This window comes from Colletotrichum aenigma (genome assembly GCF_013390185.1).
Source record: "Colletotrichum aenigma strain Cg56 chromosome Unknown KSG_Cg56_contig02, whole genome shotgun sequence".
Classification (NCBI taxonomy): Eukaryota; Fungi; Ascomycota; class Sordariomycetes; order Glomerellales; family Glomerellaceae; genus Colletotrichum; species Colletotrichum aenigma.
In genome coordinates, this window is record NW_023500908.1 from 3,665,761 (window position 1) to 3,680,365 (window position 14,605).

The 14,605-nt window shown below is 51.4% G+C and overlaps 4 protein-coding genes across 4 annotated transcripts; 1 reads left to right on the plus strand and 3 right to left on the minus strand.

Annotated features, from left to right (window-relative positions):
* Positions 1–1,808: 1,808 nt before the first annotated feature.
* Positions 1,809–4,200, plus strand: ywtG-0 (putative metabolite transport protein YwtG; the record flags this gene model as incomplete). Its single annotated transcript, XM_037318304.1, has 5 exons — positions 1,809–2,205; positions 2,295–2,430; positions 2,485–2,735; positions 2,800–3,231; positions 3,488–4,200. 5 exons carry the CDS (start codon positions 1,809–1,811, stop codon positions 4,198–4,200), a joined length of 1,929 nt encoding a protein of 642 aa, XP_037182715.1.
* Positions 4,201–4,792: 592 nt separating this feature from the next.
* Positions 4,793–5,626, minus strand: CGCA056_v003048 (uncharacterized protein; the record flags this gene model as incomplete). The annotated part of the gene is made up of 1 exon (XM_037318305.1): positions 4,793–5,626. One exon carries the CDS (start codon positions 5,624–5,626, stop codon positions 4,793–4,795), a length of 834 nt encoding a protein of 277 aa, XP_037182712.1.
* Positions 5,627–6,276: 650 nt separating this feature from the next.
* On the minus strand, positions 6,277–8,277 carry CGCA056_v003049 (uncharacterized protein; the record flags this gene model as incomplete). Its single annotated transcript, XM_037318306.1, has 4 exons — positions 6,277–7,211; positions 7,258–7,360; positions 7,414–7,907; positions 7,962–8,277. 4 exons carry the CDS (start codon positions 8,275–8,277, stop codon positions 6,277–6,279), a joined length of 1,848 nt encoding a protein of 615 aa, XP_037182713.1.
* Positions 8,278–10,958: 2,681 nt separating this feature from the next.
* Positions 10,959–12,819, minus strand: DPL1 (Sphingosine-1-phosphate lyase; the record flags this gene model as incomplete). Its single annotated transcript, XM_037318307.1, has 3 exons — positions 10,959–11,952; positions 12,003–12,608; positions 12,719–12,819. 3 exons carry the CDS (start codon positions 12,817–12,819, stop codon positions 10,959–10,961), a joined length of 1,701 nt encoding a protein of 566 aa, XP_037183658.1.
* Between the last annotated feature and the right edge of the window lie 1,786 nt (positions 12,820–14,605).

A 14,605-nucleotide genomic window follows, 5' to 3' on the forward strand; every position in this document is an offset into this window, starting at 1 on the left:
GGTTCCCTTATGCAAGGTGCCCCACTATACTTAAGACCCCTGGCGGTGCGGCGGTCCTAATATGACGTAATAAGCACGATACTTCCCTAGGACCAACAAAGGAATAGTCAGCTATTGGCTACCTATGTGTGTTTGGCTTTCAATGTGAGGCATCGTTCGTTAGTGGAACAACTCTTTTGTCTTTTGCAACGACATGGAGTTGGACGTAGTTGCTGCAGCGCCGTTGAATGGGGCCTGTTAACCTTCTTCAATGGAGACCCTAATTAGTCTTAAGCTTTAGCGCGTAGCTACCTAGTCTCTCACCTTGTGGACGAGTAACACTATGACCCAAAAGTCAATCGAATAGTCCAGACCTGGACATATCTTACTTGAAGGATTTTTATTGGACCTTTGATCATGAGTCCTGCTAACCAGGTAGAATGGTAGAAGCCTTTTTGTTGCTGCCGCACTTGGCGTCTCTGTCGTCCCTGTCGTCCCCGTCGTCTCCGTCGTCTCTATTGTCCCCGTCGCCCTTATCATTTCTATTGTTCCTACTGCCTCTAGTGCCTTCATACGAATATTCGAACTCAATTGTTTAGGCTTCCAAATACCACTTAAAAGCTCTTCATTAGCAGATTTCCTGATCAATCTTCCCGCATCCATCTTGAAAATGCTAAGATGATTGAAATGATGTCAATAGGTCCAACAGAAGCCAAGCAATACGGCACAACGCAGCCGTGGCAGGATCATTTAGCGCTTTCTGGGCACTGCGACAAGACGGCAGGCAACTCTTGACTTCTCTGGGCGTGCCTTGGACCCATGTGAAGAGCCCCTTCCATGTGACGCCAGAGATGGTCCGATGATGGCACTGCGCATCTTGCCGTGAGGTCGCTTATTGGATGGCTTTCGGGGAGGGTTGGAGGAGGGGTAAGCGAGCCGGGGTTCGTTGAAGTTGCAGGGGATGATGAGCGTGATTGTGTCGTCGTCCAAATCCTTCCATGTAAGGGTTCGGAAGAAAACATGGGTATGATCGACATCGGTTCGGTCAGAAAAGCATATTGTTTGGTTGTAAGTGTTGGTCTGAATGTCGTTGTGTCGGGATGGAGGTGAAGGCGGCTGGTGGAGATGACGTTGAATATGCAAGGGTCTGGACCCGTCTTGGTGAATGCTTGAATGGTGGTCCCTGTTGGTGGTCATCCAGGCGCCGGGGATTGATGCTTGGGTGACCCTGTCAGAGCTGTGTGTAAGTGAGTTGGTAAGAATACCCGAGTGATCTGAATGCGCCGCAAACCCCCCACATGGACCTCTGAATAACTGCAAATATCAATTGACAGAGCAATGACGTCGTTCAAAATCCTTCAAACGCAGCCTGCCGGGCTCCCTGTCGACTGAACCCCAGTCTATCTCGTCTCCGGCCAGTCTGAAGCAGTCATTCCTGGGAGTTCTGTCCCACCCCCGCGATCGATCGTCCCTCCTCTTCCCCAGACCATCCACAAGCACTACCGTGTTAGCTTTCCATTCCATTGGCGCCGTCTTCGTTCGTAGTTAGACAGGAAAGTCTCTGCCAGGTGCCTTTTACATGGTTGCTCCTATGAAATAGACTTCTTGGCAGCGTGTGAATACTTAAGAGGCCAAGCAATCCCCAAGGCGGGAGGCGTACTTGGCTCTCTTGGAATATCAATCCTTTTTCTCCTCACATCAAATCATCTCGATAACTATTGGTGTTGCCCAGCTTATCCATAAATCGTTCTCGCTTGGCATCGCATCCCCAACATATCAGAGTGCGAGTCCCAACCTTCTCCCGTGAACACCCCGCTCTCGTCTCCGATATGGCTTCGGACCCGAAGCGAGAGAAGATCGGTGACCGGCCATCCTCGGACCGGTCCGAGGCTGAGTTCACTCACATGGATCACCCCGGAAGAGCCTCCGAGGCTACGGCCGTTGATAAGGAAGAACAGAAACGGCTAGAGGCTTCTCAAAAGCTGGAGAATCCTATTGGTGGCTTTACTCCTGAGCAACTCGGTCGCATGGGTGAAGAATATTGCGAGAAGCATGGCATCACAGACGAGGCGGACGTGAGAGCGTTCCGCCTTGGCGCCATGATCGCTGGAAATATGAGCAAGTACGACACGATGAGAGAGCTGACGGCCCAAGAGCGGGCTGTTCTTGACGGAGAGACTACACACAAATGGCGTAACCCGAAGATGCTTTACGCTGTTGTTGCGAGTAAGTATAACCCATTTATCACGAGAAGTTTCTTGGCTTCCCAACAGTTTGTCTCTCGCTTGCTGCTTCCTGACTTATACTTAACACAGTCTGCTCTTTCTGTGCCGTCGTTCAGGGCATGGACGAGACGGTCGTCAACGGGGCTCAGTCTTTCTATAAGAAGCAGTTTGGAATCGGGGGCGAGACTGAGCGGGATACCTGGCTACTCGGTCTCGTGAACTCAGCGTGAGTGCCTTTTCGGCTCGCTTGGAGGAAGACCCATCTGACATTGGATATTAGGCCGTACCTTTGCTGTGCCTTAATCGGCTGTTGGCTTACAGAGCCCATGAACAAGGCTTTCGGACGTCGAGGAACCGTATTCATCTCATGTGCCATCAGCGCAGTCACTTGCTTCGGTCAAGCCTTCGCCAATTCCTGGTACACCATGTTCATCGCACGTTTTCTCCTTGGTTTAGGCATCGGACCGAAGTCGGCGACCACGCCCATCTTTGCCGCCGAGACAGCTCCAAAGTCAATCAGGGGGGCACTCAGTAAGTATTCGAACTTATGAAACTAAGTTGCCATAATGTAAATAAGGGCTAACTCATAAGTCAGCCATGCAATGGCAGCTTTTTACGGCCGTGGGAATTGCCGGAGGTTACGGCGCCGACTTGGCCTTATACTATGTCCCAGACCGCAGCGGCATTACCGGACTCAACTGGAGGTTGATGATGGGTTCAGCTGGGGTCCCAGCAGTTATTGTTTGCGCGTGTTGCTACCTCATCCCGGAATCTCCCCGATGGTACATCTCAAAGGACCGCCACGTTGACGCATACAAATCAATGTGCCAGCTCAGATTCGAAAAGGTCCAGGCCGCCAGAGATCTCTTTTACGCCAACGCCCTACTTGAAGCGGAGAAAGAAACACAAGTCATTGGAAAGTCTAACCGTATTCTCGAACTATTCACCCGAATACGCAATAGAAACGCCATGACGGCGTCGCAAATCGTTATGTTCATGCAGCAATTTTGTGGGGTAAATGTCGTTGGTAAGTCTTTATTTTATTATAAACATATTATTTATGTGTTGCTGAACCCAAAACTATTTTTATTGATTTATTACGATTTTGTTTCGATTTTCTAGGGCTGTTTTGCGTTGCGGGGTTTTGTGGGGGTCATGTTGATAGCTTCGGCTGCTCACCACGCCTTTGTTGAACGAACCAAGCCTTTCCCGGACACAGTTCCTTTACGAAACAAAATCTCGCATTTAAAAATAAGTTCAGCATAAGACTGACTCTTTCAAAGCATACTACAGCACTGAGATCTTTCTATCTGCTTCGTTCTCAGAGTTGAGTGCGCTCTCAGCATCTCTGGGCTTCGGTATCATCAACGCCGTATTCGCGATTCCGGCCTTCTATACTATCGATACATTCGGGAGAAGGAATCTGCTTCTAAGTACCTTCCCTCTGATGGCGTTGTGCCTGTTCTTCACCGGCTTCTCGTTCTTCATAGAGACAAACCCGGCACGCGTCGCCTGCATCGCAACCGGCATCTACCTATTCGGCATGGTATACTCTCCAGGACTTGGTCCTGTCCCGTTCACCGTTTCGGCAGAATCGTATCCACTGTACATTCGTCCTCTTGGAATGTCTCTGGCAACAGCTACGACATGGTTCTTCAACTTCGTTCTGGCTGTTACTTGGCCCTCTTTGCAGACAGCCTTCACCCCTCAGGGGGCTTTCAGTTGGTATGCTTGCTGGAATATCATTGGATTCTTCCTTGTTCTTTTCTTTCTCCCTGAAACCAAGGGTAAGACTCTCGAGGAGCTGGATGCTGTATTCAGTGTACCGACAAGAAAGTTCGCGCGCTACGGACTAGCGCAGTTCTTCTACTTTTGGAAGCGGCACATCTTCAGGCAAGATGTGGGTCCCCCTGCTGTTCCGCACAATAATGCGGTTCAGTATCATAAGAATACTTTCGAGCAGGAGAAGCAGAAGGACGCCACGGCTCGTGTATAATGGAATGTTCGAAACATCTGAGTTCTGACGTTCTTTGAACCCTTATTCAACCGAGATATATGAGATGTAAGATAACAATCATGTAATTGTAGTGAGGGTCAATAGTTGTGGGAGAGGATGAATGAGAAAAGTAATGAACCATGATTCGAAACCTCAAGCTTGACGTATGTCAAGGTGGGTCTGTGAACACATTGAGTCAGTTAGAAAGTTTAAAGAAAACCTTGGGGCAAGGGGAAGATTAGTCCAACCTAACTTAGAAAGTAAAATTTGATGAATGCGGTCAGTTGATACATGAAGAGCCGGTATTCGTTCCCGTAGTGCTCACTGTCACTTGCACGTCGTGACCGGCCCCACCACCGGCCCCACGCCGTTCGGGCGGCCGGCGCATGCGAATTATGGGGCACCCCACACCCTGCAATACCTAATCAGCAACTCAGCCAGCATTCATGCTACCAATGTGGCTCGAAATCCTCATCTGCCTGACAAGGGTCAGCGTACAGCAACCTTCATTTTCTCCGTTGCGATCATTTGAGGACTTATCGCGCCGCATCAAGACTACAATCAGGAATGAGACCAGTAAAATTCACGAAGGCTACAACTCATCATGCTGAATCAACGGCTCCCAAGGCCTCCTCTTCTCCCCGGCGTTAAACTTCATATACTGCTCATGCCAGCCACCCCAACTCGACGACATGATATCCCAATACTGCACCAGCTCCTCACAACTCACAAGCATCCACCGATAATCCGGGTTCCTCCAATAATCCCTCTTCCACTTGAGCACATAGCTGTCGCTGCCCTCAACATTCATCGCCTTCACCAAGACCTTGTGCTCCGCCTGCTCTCGCGACCCGTTCTTCAGCTGAGTGTAGACGCGGAACGACTCCAGGCACTCCGCATCCGCATACAGCGGAAACCTGGAGAGAACATATTCGTCAAAGTACTTGCTCGGGGCGATATCTGAGTAAACACCGTGAGCCCTGACATTGGGTCGGTCGCGCCATGTCGCAAATCGTGTTCTAACATGCTCAATCGAGGCGCCCCTCAAGTCAGTACCCTCGATGACAAAGAGACGAAAATGAGGATGCCATTCATGGCCTTCATCATATTCATCGATGCTCTCATTGGCTCTTTTGCGGATGTACTCCACGTATCGGTCCCAAAGATTGTTATCGTCGTATGTCGTCCTGAAAAGGTAGAATCCCCAGTGATCGTTCCCAGCGCTTGTTGTAGTCTCCAGTGTCGGTAATGAGGCTTTTGGCACCCCAGTCTCTTCTACCTCAGCGTTGTAGGCTGTGAGAGGTACGGTAAAATTGGAAGAGGTTTGCGTCTTAGTGGGCGAAGGCGGAGATGTTGCTGGTTCCACGCAGAGAACTGGTGTGACGCCCGCCAACAGAATAAGAACCGCGTACGAGAGCCAATGCATTGCTGCTTTCTGGCCATTCGACAGCTATTCCTGAGCAAACGTAACCCTTCTACCAGGCCCGTGAAGTGGGATCCCGAGATGATTAATATCACCAGCCGCAAACCTTGAGGTACACTGATTCTGCCCACGACGACAAAATACCATAATTAGCTGAAGCACTAGTCAAACAAAAGAAAACTCCATATTTCAGTTCCCACCAGGAGGAGGACCGGTGGGACAGACCGGAGGGAAGGTCGAAGCCTCACTGCGGCATCCTCCGATAAACGCACTCGGCCCCTTACAACTTGGACGCGCAACGGACAAATCAGAAAATGGACAGGCCAATGCCTCGGCGAAGTGTATCGTGACAAGATGTCAACTAGTCAAAAGTCAACTTGAGCGATGCGGTTCGGCGAATGGTCCGAGAGACGAAATAACTTTTCACTTTGACAGGACCTATCCCCAATCGAGAAAGGACATCATCCCACCGATAATTTTCCAACAACGCGGACCCTTTCCCAAATACAAACCCGCGAATGACAGCAAGGCAATGAAACGGCATAAACAAAACGATCCAAAACGGAAATGAAAATGCGTTAGCCATCAAAGTCATCAATCATAACCGCCCAAGATACCCTTCTCAATTCCAAATTGTAAGACGAACGCTTCAATCAACGGAACGAACGCGAAGAGCTTGCATCGAGTGATCCCCGCCCCGAGCGACTGTACATATCCTCCCATGTCGGTCCCCGGTCCCCTCCGATGCTTCTCCTCCCGAGCTCAGGCGACCTCGGCGATTCATCCCTATCATCGCCCTTATCCCTGCCAGAGTAAACGCCGTAGTTCCCCTCGCCGCCCCTGACATCTGAGGAGAGCGAGGAGGAAAAGTGCGAGGACGACGACGACGGCACCTGTGAGATCGCGGGGAGCGATGCGCTGTACCGGTTGACGGGCGGCGGGCTGCGACGGCGCTGCGAGGAGCTGCTACCAGAGTGTCGTCCCATCGGCGGCGGGGACAGGTCTCGGTGTCTGGGCACGGAGGCGCCCGCGTCCGAGTTGGCCCGGGGGAGCCGTGCGGGCTGGGGGTTTGTGCCCCTGTCGTACGTCCTCGAGCGCTGCTGCGCCATCAGGTTGGGACGTTTTCTGTCGTCGAATGAGCGCCGGGAGTGGATGTTTGCCTCGGCGGGCCTGTTGTCGGAGGGGCTCGGCCTCGAGCGGGGGATGGACGGGAGAGGGGGCGCGGCGTCTTCCAGGCAGTCCAGCATGGCCTCGTCGAGGATCGAGCGGGTCTTTTTGTCGTGATGCTCGGGAAAAAGGTGTCTGGATAATTGCTTCGGAAGCCTCTCTGCTTTGCCGTCTACCAGGGGTCCGTCTGCGTTGATGGGGAGGGAGGACATGATGGCGTGGAGGCGGCGAGCTTCGGTGTCGGGATAGGCGAGGATGTTGCTGACCATCCACTTTGCGAAGCCGATGGGTGTAAGGGCAGGTACGTTAGGCTTGGATTTAGGATTTGCTGTGCTTTGGACGAGGTGGTATTGGCAGTCCAAGTCTTGGTAGAGGTATTCGATTCTTTCGAGGGCATCTTTTGAGCGGGAGCGGAAGATGTCTGCGACGTATTAGAGAGGTGATGGTCTTGTTGAAGAGGTTCTTACCTTCGTATTGGAATCTCTCGGGTTCTATCTTGTACTTCGTGTACAGGCACAGCATCTTCTCAGGGGTAACGACAAGAGTTTCAGGAGGGCTGAAATCTGCAATCTGAAGGTTGTCAGTAACTGCCAACTCCTATTGTGAGCACCTTTTAACAGTACCATATAGCTTGCCAAGCCCCTGAGTACAGAGTTCAGCCGTTGAGTACCATACCCCTCCAAATCAAACAAGACACCCCAAGCCTTGTCTACACTGCTCAACTCAACCCGACCCGGACTAGGGGCAGTCGGGGACACAGCCTCCGGCTCGATGCGAGTTTGGCAGTGAATCACCGGTGGCCCACGGTTTCTGAAGCGAACAGCCCTCTGCTGAGGACTGATGGGCGGTGTCGCCTCGGGCTCAGACACCGACGGCGGCACGTAGGCCGGGGGAGGTGCGAGATGAGGAGCCGGGTTCACCTTCGCGCCGATGACTTCCGGGCTTCGCTCCCTTGGAGACGAGATTTTGGAATTGATCGTGTCGACCACTGATGGGGGCGGGCTGGGATACGCCGGCGTGAAGACGGGGTTCTGGTTGGATAGGGGCGGGAACCGGAATGCGTCGATAGGGGTTCCAGTCTCGCTGTTCTTGAGATGCACCACCTGGGCTGCTTGAACTATACCGCCTATTAGCAAGACTGAAACGGCAATCGACGACAAGAGAGACTCACCCTCTTCCTTGATAATCTTTCTCAACTCCTCCATCATATCGGACGACATGCTGCCCATACTCTCACGTGTCCTTGACATGAGAGGAGACGGTATGTTGATGTTGATGGCTGCTGCCGGTCGAGCATCCCCCTCGCCGGGTCCATGGCCCTCTTTTTGTTCTCCCCAAGTGTACTCTGCCGGCTCCCGTCCAGGAGATAGCGGCGAGAGCTCCTCGGACTCCGGGTCGTCGGGGTGCTGGTCCCGCGGCAGGGCCCAGTTGGTGTTGGTGTCCAGTCTCGGCCGGACCGCCTCCCCTGCTGGCGCGTTGCTGGTCATGACTTGCCTCTAGTTGATACGTCGTATGCAGACTTGATGCGAACTCCCGGGACTGTACCTAGATCATTGTGCGAGACAAACGGGCATGAAACAATGATTGGATTGTTGAGGCGACAGAGGGCAGCAGAAAGCGGCTGCGGCAGTTTTCTCAAGGCACCAACGAGAAAAGGCACAATTTGCGACAAGCAGACAAACAAAAGACGGAGAGAGGGAAACCCGGAAACGAGATAAACGTTGGGTGTAGTTATAAGCCCATGCCTCTCTCGGTCAAGAATGCAACACCGAGTACGGCTGTCCCTAATTAGGCCATGACATCTATACACCACCCACCACCGCCACCCCTCGCGTCAGGTGGGCTTGATAAGAGGCGTACACGATATGTGTATATGTATTAATGAGGGGAGACGATCACAGCGGCCGGGGGGAAGGGAGGGACACACAAGGCATGGGTTGCAAATTGCCGTTGCGGAAAACTGCATTTTCAAGAAAACGTCAGCAAATGTGGTGTTCGACCCCTCACAGATACCTCAGCCATGGCCATGCAGCAAAGCAGGCTGTGTTGGTGTTTCTTCGTCGGCTCGCACAAAGTAGCCGGGCGTAGAACGCCACACAGGAGTTGCCTTCTTTTCTTCACTTCTTCGACATTGCCGTGGGACCGGCTGGTCGTCCCTCTCTCGCTCTCCAACTCAGCCGATCCTTGTCTGATTGGGCAGCAAAATTACACTTTTTGAGGACGTACGCGGGGCCATCAGCCAATTCGACGGTGCCGCCCAGAGCGGTGGAATTGAAGAATGGCTTGGTATGCGTCCCCCCCCCCGCAAGCCGGGTTTCTCGGGAGGAGGCTTCTCCCGAGGACGCTTTTTTATCTTCTTCCTTTTTTCTTTTTTTTCTTTTTTTTTCTTCTTTTTTTTTCCTTATATATCCAGTTAAATATCTAGTATAGTTAATTACCTAATAAACACATTTAATCTACGTATATAACTCTATTTTATTAAAAGTCTCTTAAAATAGAAAATTAAACTTAAAGAAATAAGTAGATATAATAATAATAAAACTTAAAGTACTTTTATAATAATACATTTTTATACCTCTATATTTTCTAATAGATTATATAAACTTAAAAAAGTTAATTTAATAGAAAAAACTATTTTTAATTTTATTGTTTTAATACTAACTTCTAAAGTAATAATTTAAACTACATATAAATATATGTATTTTTTAGAAAGAGATTAGAGAGTTAATATTATTAAATATTCTTTATAAAAATAATTTAAAAGTTATTAGAAATTATTAAAATATTTTAGTTAAATCTAGATAATACTATATAAATTTCAAATAAGTTTTATGTCATATTTTTTAAAGAATTTAATTTAAACTTGATAATATAATAATAGTAAATATATAATTATTTAACTATAAAAATCTATTTTTATATTTTTAGATATAAAATAATATTAAATAACTTAATAATTCCTATTAGAGAAATATATAAAGTATATGTAATTTAAGCTATATTTTAATAAAAATATAAAAATATGGAATAAAAAATAAATTTAATAAGTTTATTACTTATAATAGAAATCTAAAGTATATTATTATAGAGGGAATAGGTTATAGTAGAAGTTTAATAATATTAAATATTTATAAATATATAGGGTTAATTATATATTAAATATAGTTCATAGATATACCTATAGTTAGTTTTAAATACCTTAAAAGGTAACATAAATATATAAGTATATGTAATGACTCCCTTTCCCCCGAAGGGGCGCTCCCGAGGACGCGATGGAGCGTTTTCCCGATTTTGAGGCCAGAAAGGGACAGCCGGGGAGGGTGGGTGGCCTCTGTTGAGACGAACTAACTTTGCCCATCTCCTCACTCCTGTTTCGAGCTGCTCGAACGGTGCGCCCAGTCTGCTGCTTCAGTCCTGGAATATCCAGCTGCGTCAGACAACAAAAAAGTCAGGAGACATGCATGTTTGCTGGCCGGCAGTGTGGGCCGGTAGTCAGGTCAGCGTATCTCATCTCTCATGTTCCTTTGAAGTTGGCGACGTGCCACCGCAGCGTCCGATAAGACAGCAAGCCCTGAGTTGAGATGCAGTTTGGAGCAACACCTCAGCTTCGATGGTGGTGGGCGTGCCACATGGGATTTGCAGAGGGACAAAGATGATATCATGCAGGATCCCGGCAGTCATTGGCCCGTCACCTTTCCGGGTGTGCCGGTAAGGCGCCCACCGAAATGATGGTTCGCCTGTTCGGCGTGGCTTTCCCCTGTCCCGGGCCCGATCTCGCTTCAAGGTTTGTTGGGACCGTGGCACGCGCCGTCGCTGTCGGAGGCGCCATCGGAGCGGCCCTTATGAGACATGCCAGCTGCCCTCTTGGCATCCCGACTGGTTGATGTCGAGGAACCGGGACTAAGTGATCGCCTCCGGTCTCGTGGCTCGAACCGGTGGGGATACCCGGTACTGTCCAAGCAACAAGTCAAGTTTAAGCGGCCACGTGAGCCACTTCCTCCTCATCGATGAGCTTCCTTCAGATCAAAAGTGCAAAGTAATAGTGCAACATCGGTGAAGCTGGTATGATGCCGATGAAAGATTTGTCACCCAATTATGTCACTGGAGCTTTAACTCCTGACCGATATCAATGCTCGCCATCTAATGCACTTACACCAGTCCCATTCCCTTATGCTTTGTACAACAAATCCAAAAAGCCATTGGCTAAGTCAACAACCACACTCTTGTTGGGCAGAGATCCAGCAACTCCGTAGAGAGCCGCCGAGTCGCCGACCGCCTTACCCTTTACACCCTTGCCCTCAACCGCGCGCACTCTCTCCTTCTCCTTCTCGGCCTCCACGACGGCCTCCAGATCAGTAAGAAGCTTCTCGTAAACCTTGGTGATGGGCAAGGTAACAGCGACATGGATAGCAGGAGGGTTTTGCAGGGCGTTCAGGTGCCACCCCTTCTCAGACATGCCGTCGGCAATATCGTAAACGTTGAGGTTCTTGGCGGTGAAGGCGACGACGGACACGAGGGGCTTGCCGAGGATCTCGAGCTCGTTGTCCAGCACCGGGGTCTCGCGGATCTTCTCCACGATCTTCTTGGCCGTACCGACGATCTTGACACAAGCGTCGACGTAACCAGCCTCACCGACTTTCATCAAACTGGCCCAGCAACCGGCAATCAGGGCACCTGGACGCGAGCCCGCCATACCAGGGGAACCGTAGACGCCGCCAGACCAATCCGGTGAAACGTAGTATTGGTACTTGCGGAGTTCACCCGACCTGTACAGGACAGTCGAGTTGCCCTTGGGAGCGAAACCATACTTGTGGGTGTCGCAGCTAATGCTGGTGACACCCTTCAGACGGAAGTCAAACAGCTCAGTCTCGAAACCGGCCTTGTCCAGGAACGGCACCATGAAGGAACCCAGACAGCAGTCGACGTGCAAGCACAGCTTCTTCTTGAAGGCAAGTTTGGACAGAGTGCTGATGTCATCGATGATACCGTGGGGGAAGTTCGGGGCAGAGCCAACCAGAAGGATCGTGTTGCTGTTGATCAGACGGGAAACAGCGCGGACGTCGACCTGGTAATTGGGCGCTGGGCATGCAACGTAGTGAATCTTGATCTTGAAGTAGTCGCCGGCCTTGCGGAAGGCAGTGTGTGCGGTCTCGGGCAGAATCCTGCCGTGTGTCAGTGCGGGCGTCAAGGCAGAGTCTGGAGAGGGACGTACATTTCAGGCTCTGTGATACCCTTCTCGTGATAGCCTCTTTGGCGCGCGCTCAAGCATGCCGAGAGGATACTGTCAGTACCACCGCTGGTGGTAGCACCGGCAGCGCCGGGAGGAGCGTTGAACATGGCCAGGACCATAGAAACGACCTCGGCTTCCATCTTCCTCACGCCAGGGAAGACGTCCGGATGAATCGGGTTCGCAACCGTGAACTTGCCAAAAGCCTCGGTTTGCAGCTTCAGAAGCTCGTCCTCGCCGTGGTAGACGGCACCCGAGACGTATCCATCCTCCCATCTCGTGTGGTCCAGGTTCGCCAGTGCATCCAGCTCCTTCTTGATGTCCTCGTCTGACATGCCTTCCTTGGGGAGTGTGAGGTATCGGGTCAGGTCCTTGGGGATCATCTTGCTCTGCAGCTTCGCCATGGTCTCGTTGACCTGCTTCTGGACCTGGCCGCGCACGCCGGGAGCGCGCAGGAAGTAGCCGTAGAGGACGCGGCGGATGTCAATGTACAGCTCGACGATGCTGCCGATCAGGCCGCGGCCCTTGAGCTTGAGGAAAGTTTTGCGCGTCCATCGCCAGACGAAGAGGAAGAAAATGATGTTGCGCAGCCTGCAGACCGAAGAAAGCGGGAGTTCCGTGGTTAGCCTCGGCTGACATGATCTGCCGGCAACGACGAATCGCGCGGCAGGAACACAGATCAGAAGGAATTGGCGGCTTACAAGTCGAGGTTCAGGACCAGCAGCGGATTGGCTTGTCTGGTGCGCTTGACGTGTTGCAAGCTCTCGCGCAAGCTGGCGGGAATACGGGAGCTGCCGGGCATGTTGACCACCTGTTGCTTGAAGCTCGGCGCAGTGGAGAGACTCGATGTTCGCGACGAGTGACGACGACGAATGGAACGGGAACGGGGGCGGGAACAGCCAAGGCCTATGGGGGTGGATGCGAAACCCGGTTATATATAAACGGAGAAAAGAACGGACGACGAATGGGGAAGGGCGCAAAAAAAGAATTGGAGACGTAATTAGTAGGTGGGAATTGAGGAGTAAGGAGGAGGAACAGCAGGAGGAGGGCCGGATGTTTAAGCAACACGACTGCAAAAGATGTGCATCACCTCCGCTACGCCGGCGCACCCAAAGTGACCTAGAACGCGGCGTAGAACACCCAACACCGTGAATCCCAGCCCTCGAGTCCAGAAAAAATCGTGGGGCATGGCGTCTTCTTGATTATTTCTTAGCGCGAAAACCCCTGTTGCTGCAGCTGAGGCACAGCTGGGTCGCCCCCTTCTTTTCCCAGGTCTGGGGGTTTATTGCCGCCATCCGGGCAATCACATGCGCCGTGACAGGCCAGAGGGGCCCTGCTTTCTACGGCGTCCGCGTCCGCTGGCCGTTCTTACTGCGTAATAGTGGCGGTATCACTCCTTCAGGCAAGTCGCCTACGACTTGAACACCGCAAACCCAAGGCAATGGAACCTCGGAATGGGAGAGCGAACTTGGGCCCGCACTTCCAAAGACCATAGACTGCAACGTTAGGTATCGACGGAATGGCAGCAATGGGAAAGTGGACCGCGGCCGACGATGAACACCACCTCCATCCCGAACGGGGCATTCATCACCGCGCTGCCTGCCTGCCTGCCATCTTATCAGATACGTCACAATGGCCAACACGAGCCGAACACCTGCGAAACTCGGCCGATTGGGCAGTCTATCCGATGCCTGCATGACTTTTTGTCGAGATCGCCTGCAACTCTACCCCTCACTACCCCTCGTTGCCGAAAGATGCGCCCTCCCTATTTCTCAACGCGCTGGGATGTCTCTGGGGAAAGTGATACAACAACCGTTATCCGTCAGAGACACCACGAACCGGTGCGCGCGGGCAGGCCGGAGGGACGGGCCCATCGCGGCGGGGCACCGGGTCCGCGGACGCCCGTCAACCGGGGTTCACAGTCCCCGAATGCGACTGCCGCTTATCAACCGTGGCGTTTGACACAACGGCATGTAGGCGTCCGCCTCGAACTCATTGTAAGTGCATGAGAAGTGCCGATCATGCAAGAGTGACAACCCTCCTTCAGATTTTTGACCTAGTGATTAAGCGAGTGCATCCGAGGACTCGTTGGTGGAGAGGCTCGACTCAAAAAAAAAAGTCCGTCCTTCGCCATGACCACGTCACATCGCCATCCACGTCTGAGAGATCCAAGCGGATCCCATGCGCGCAGCCCGGGTCCTCTCGATCTTAGCGTATGCCAACCTTGCAGCTAGATCAAGACCTCAACCTGTTAATGGCCTTTCTCTGATTGGCTCGATCCCACTCAACCTTCCCTGTCCAACTCGTACTGTCGAGGCATGTCACTGTTCGCAAGGCTGTTCGAGCAAGCCTCGGTGGGGACTTTCGTCCAGATCCGCCCAAGATCACCGCTCTTGAAGGATGCCCAGCCGCTTCAACGTGGGGATAAAGTCCGTATTAGCATCCGCGCCTCGGCAGGCTTGCCAACAACATCTATCAACATGATATATAACACACAGCAAGACTCGAGCCTCCGGTCATCAGCGAGTCGTCATCTGAAACAGAGAAACCAAAATGGAAAACATGACATCGCAACATGAACTGGCTCA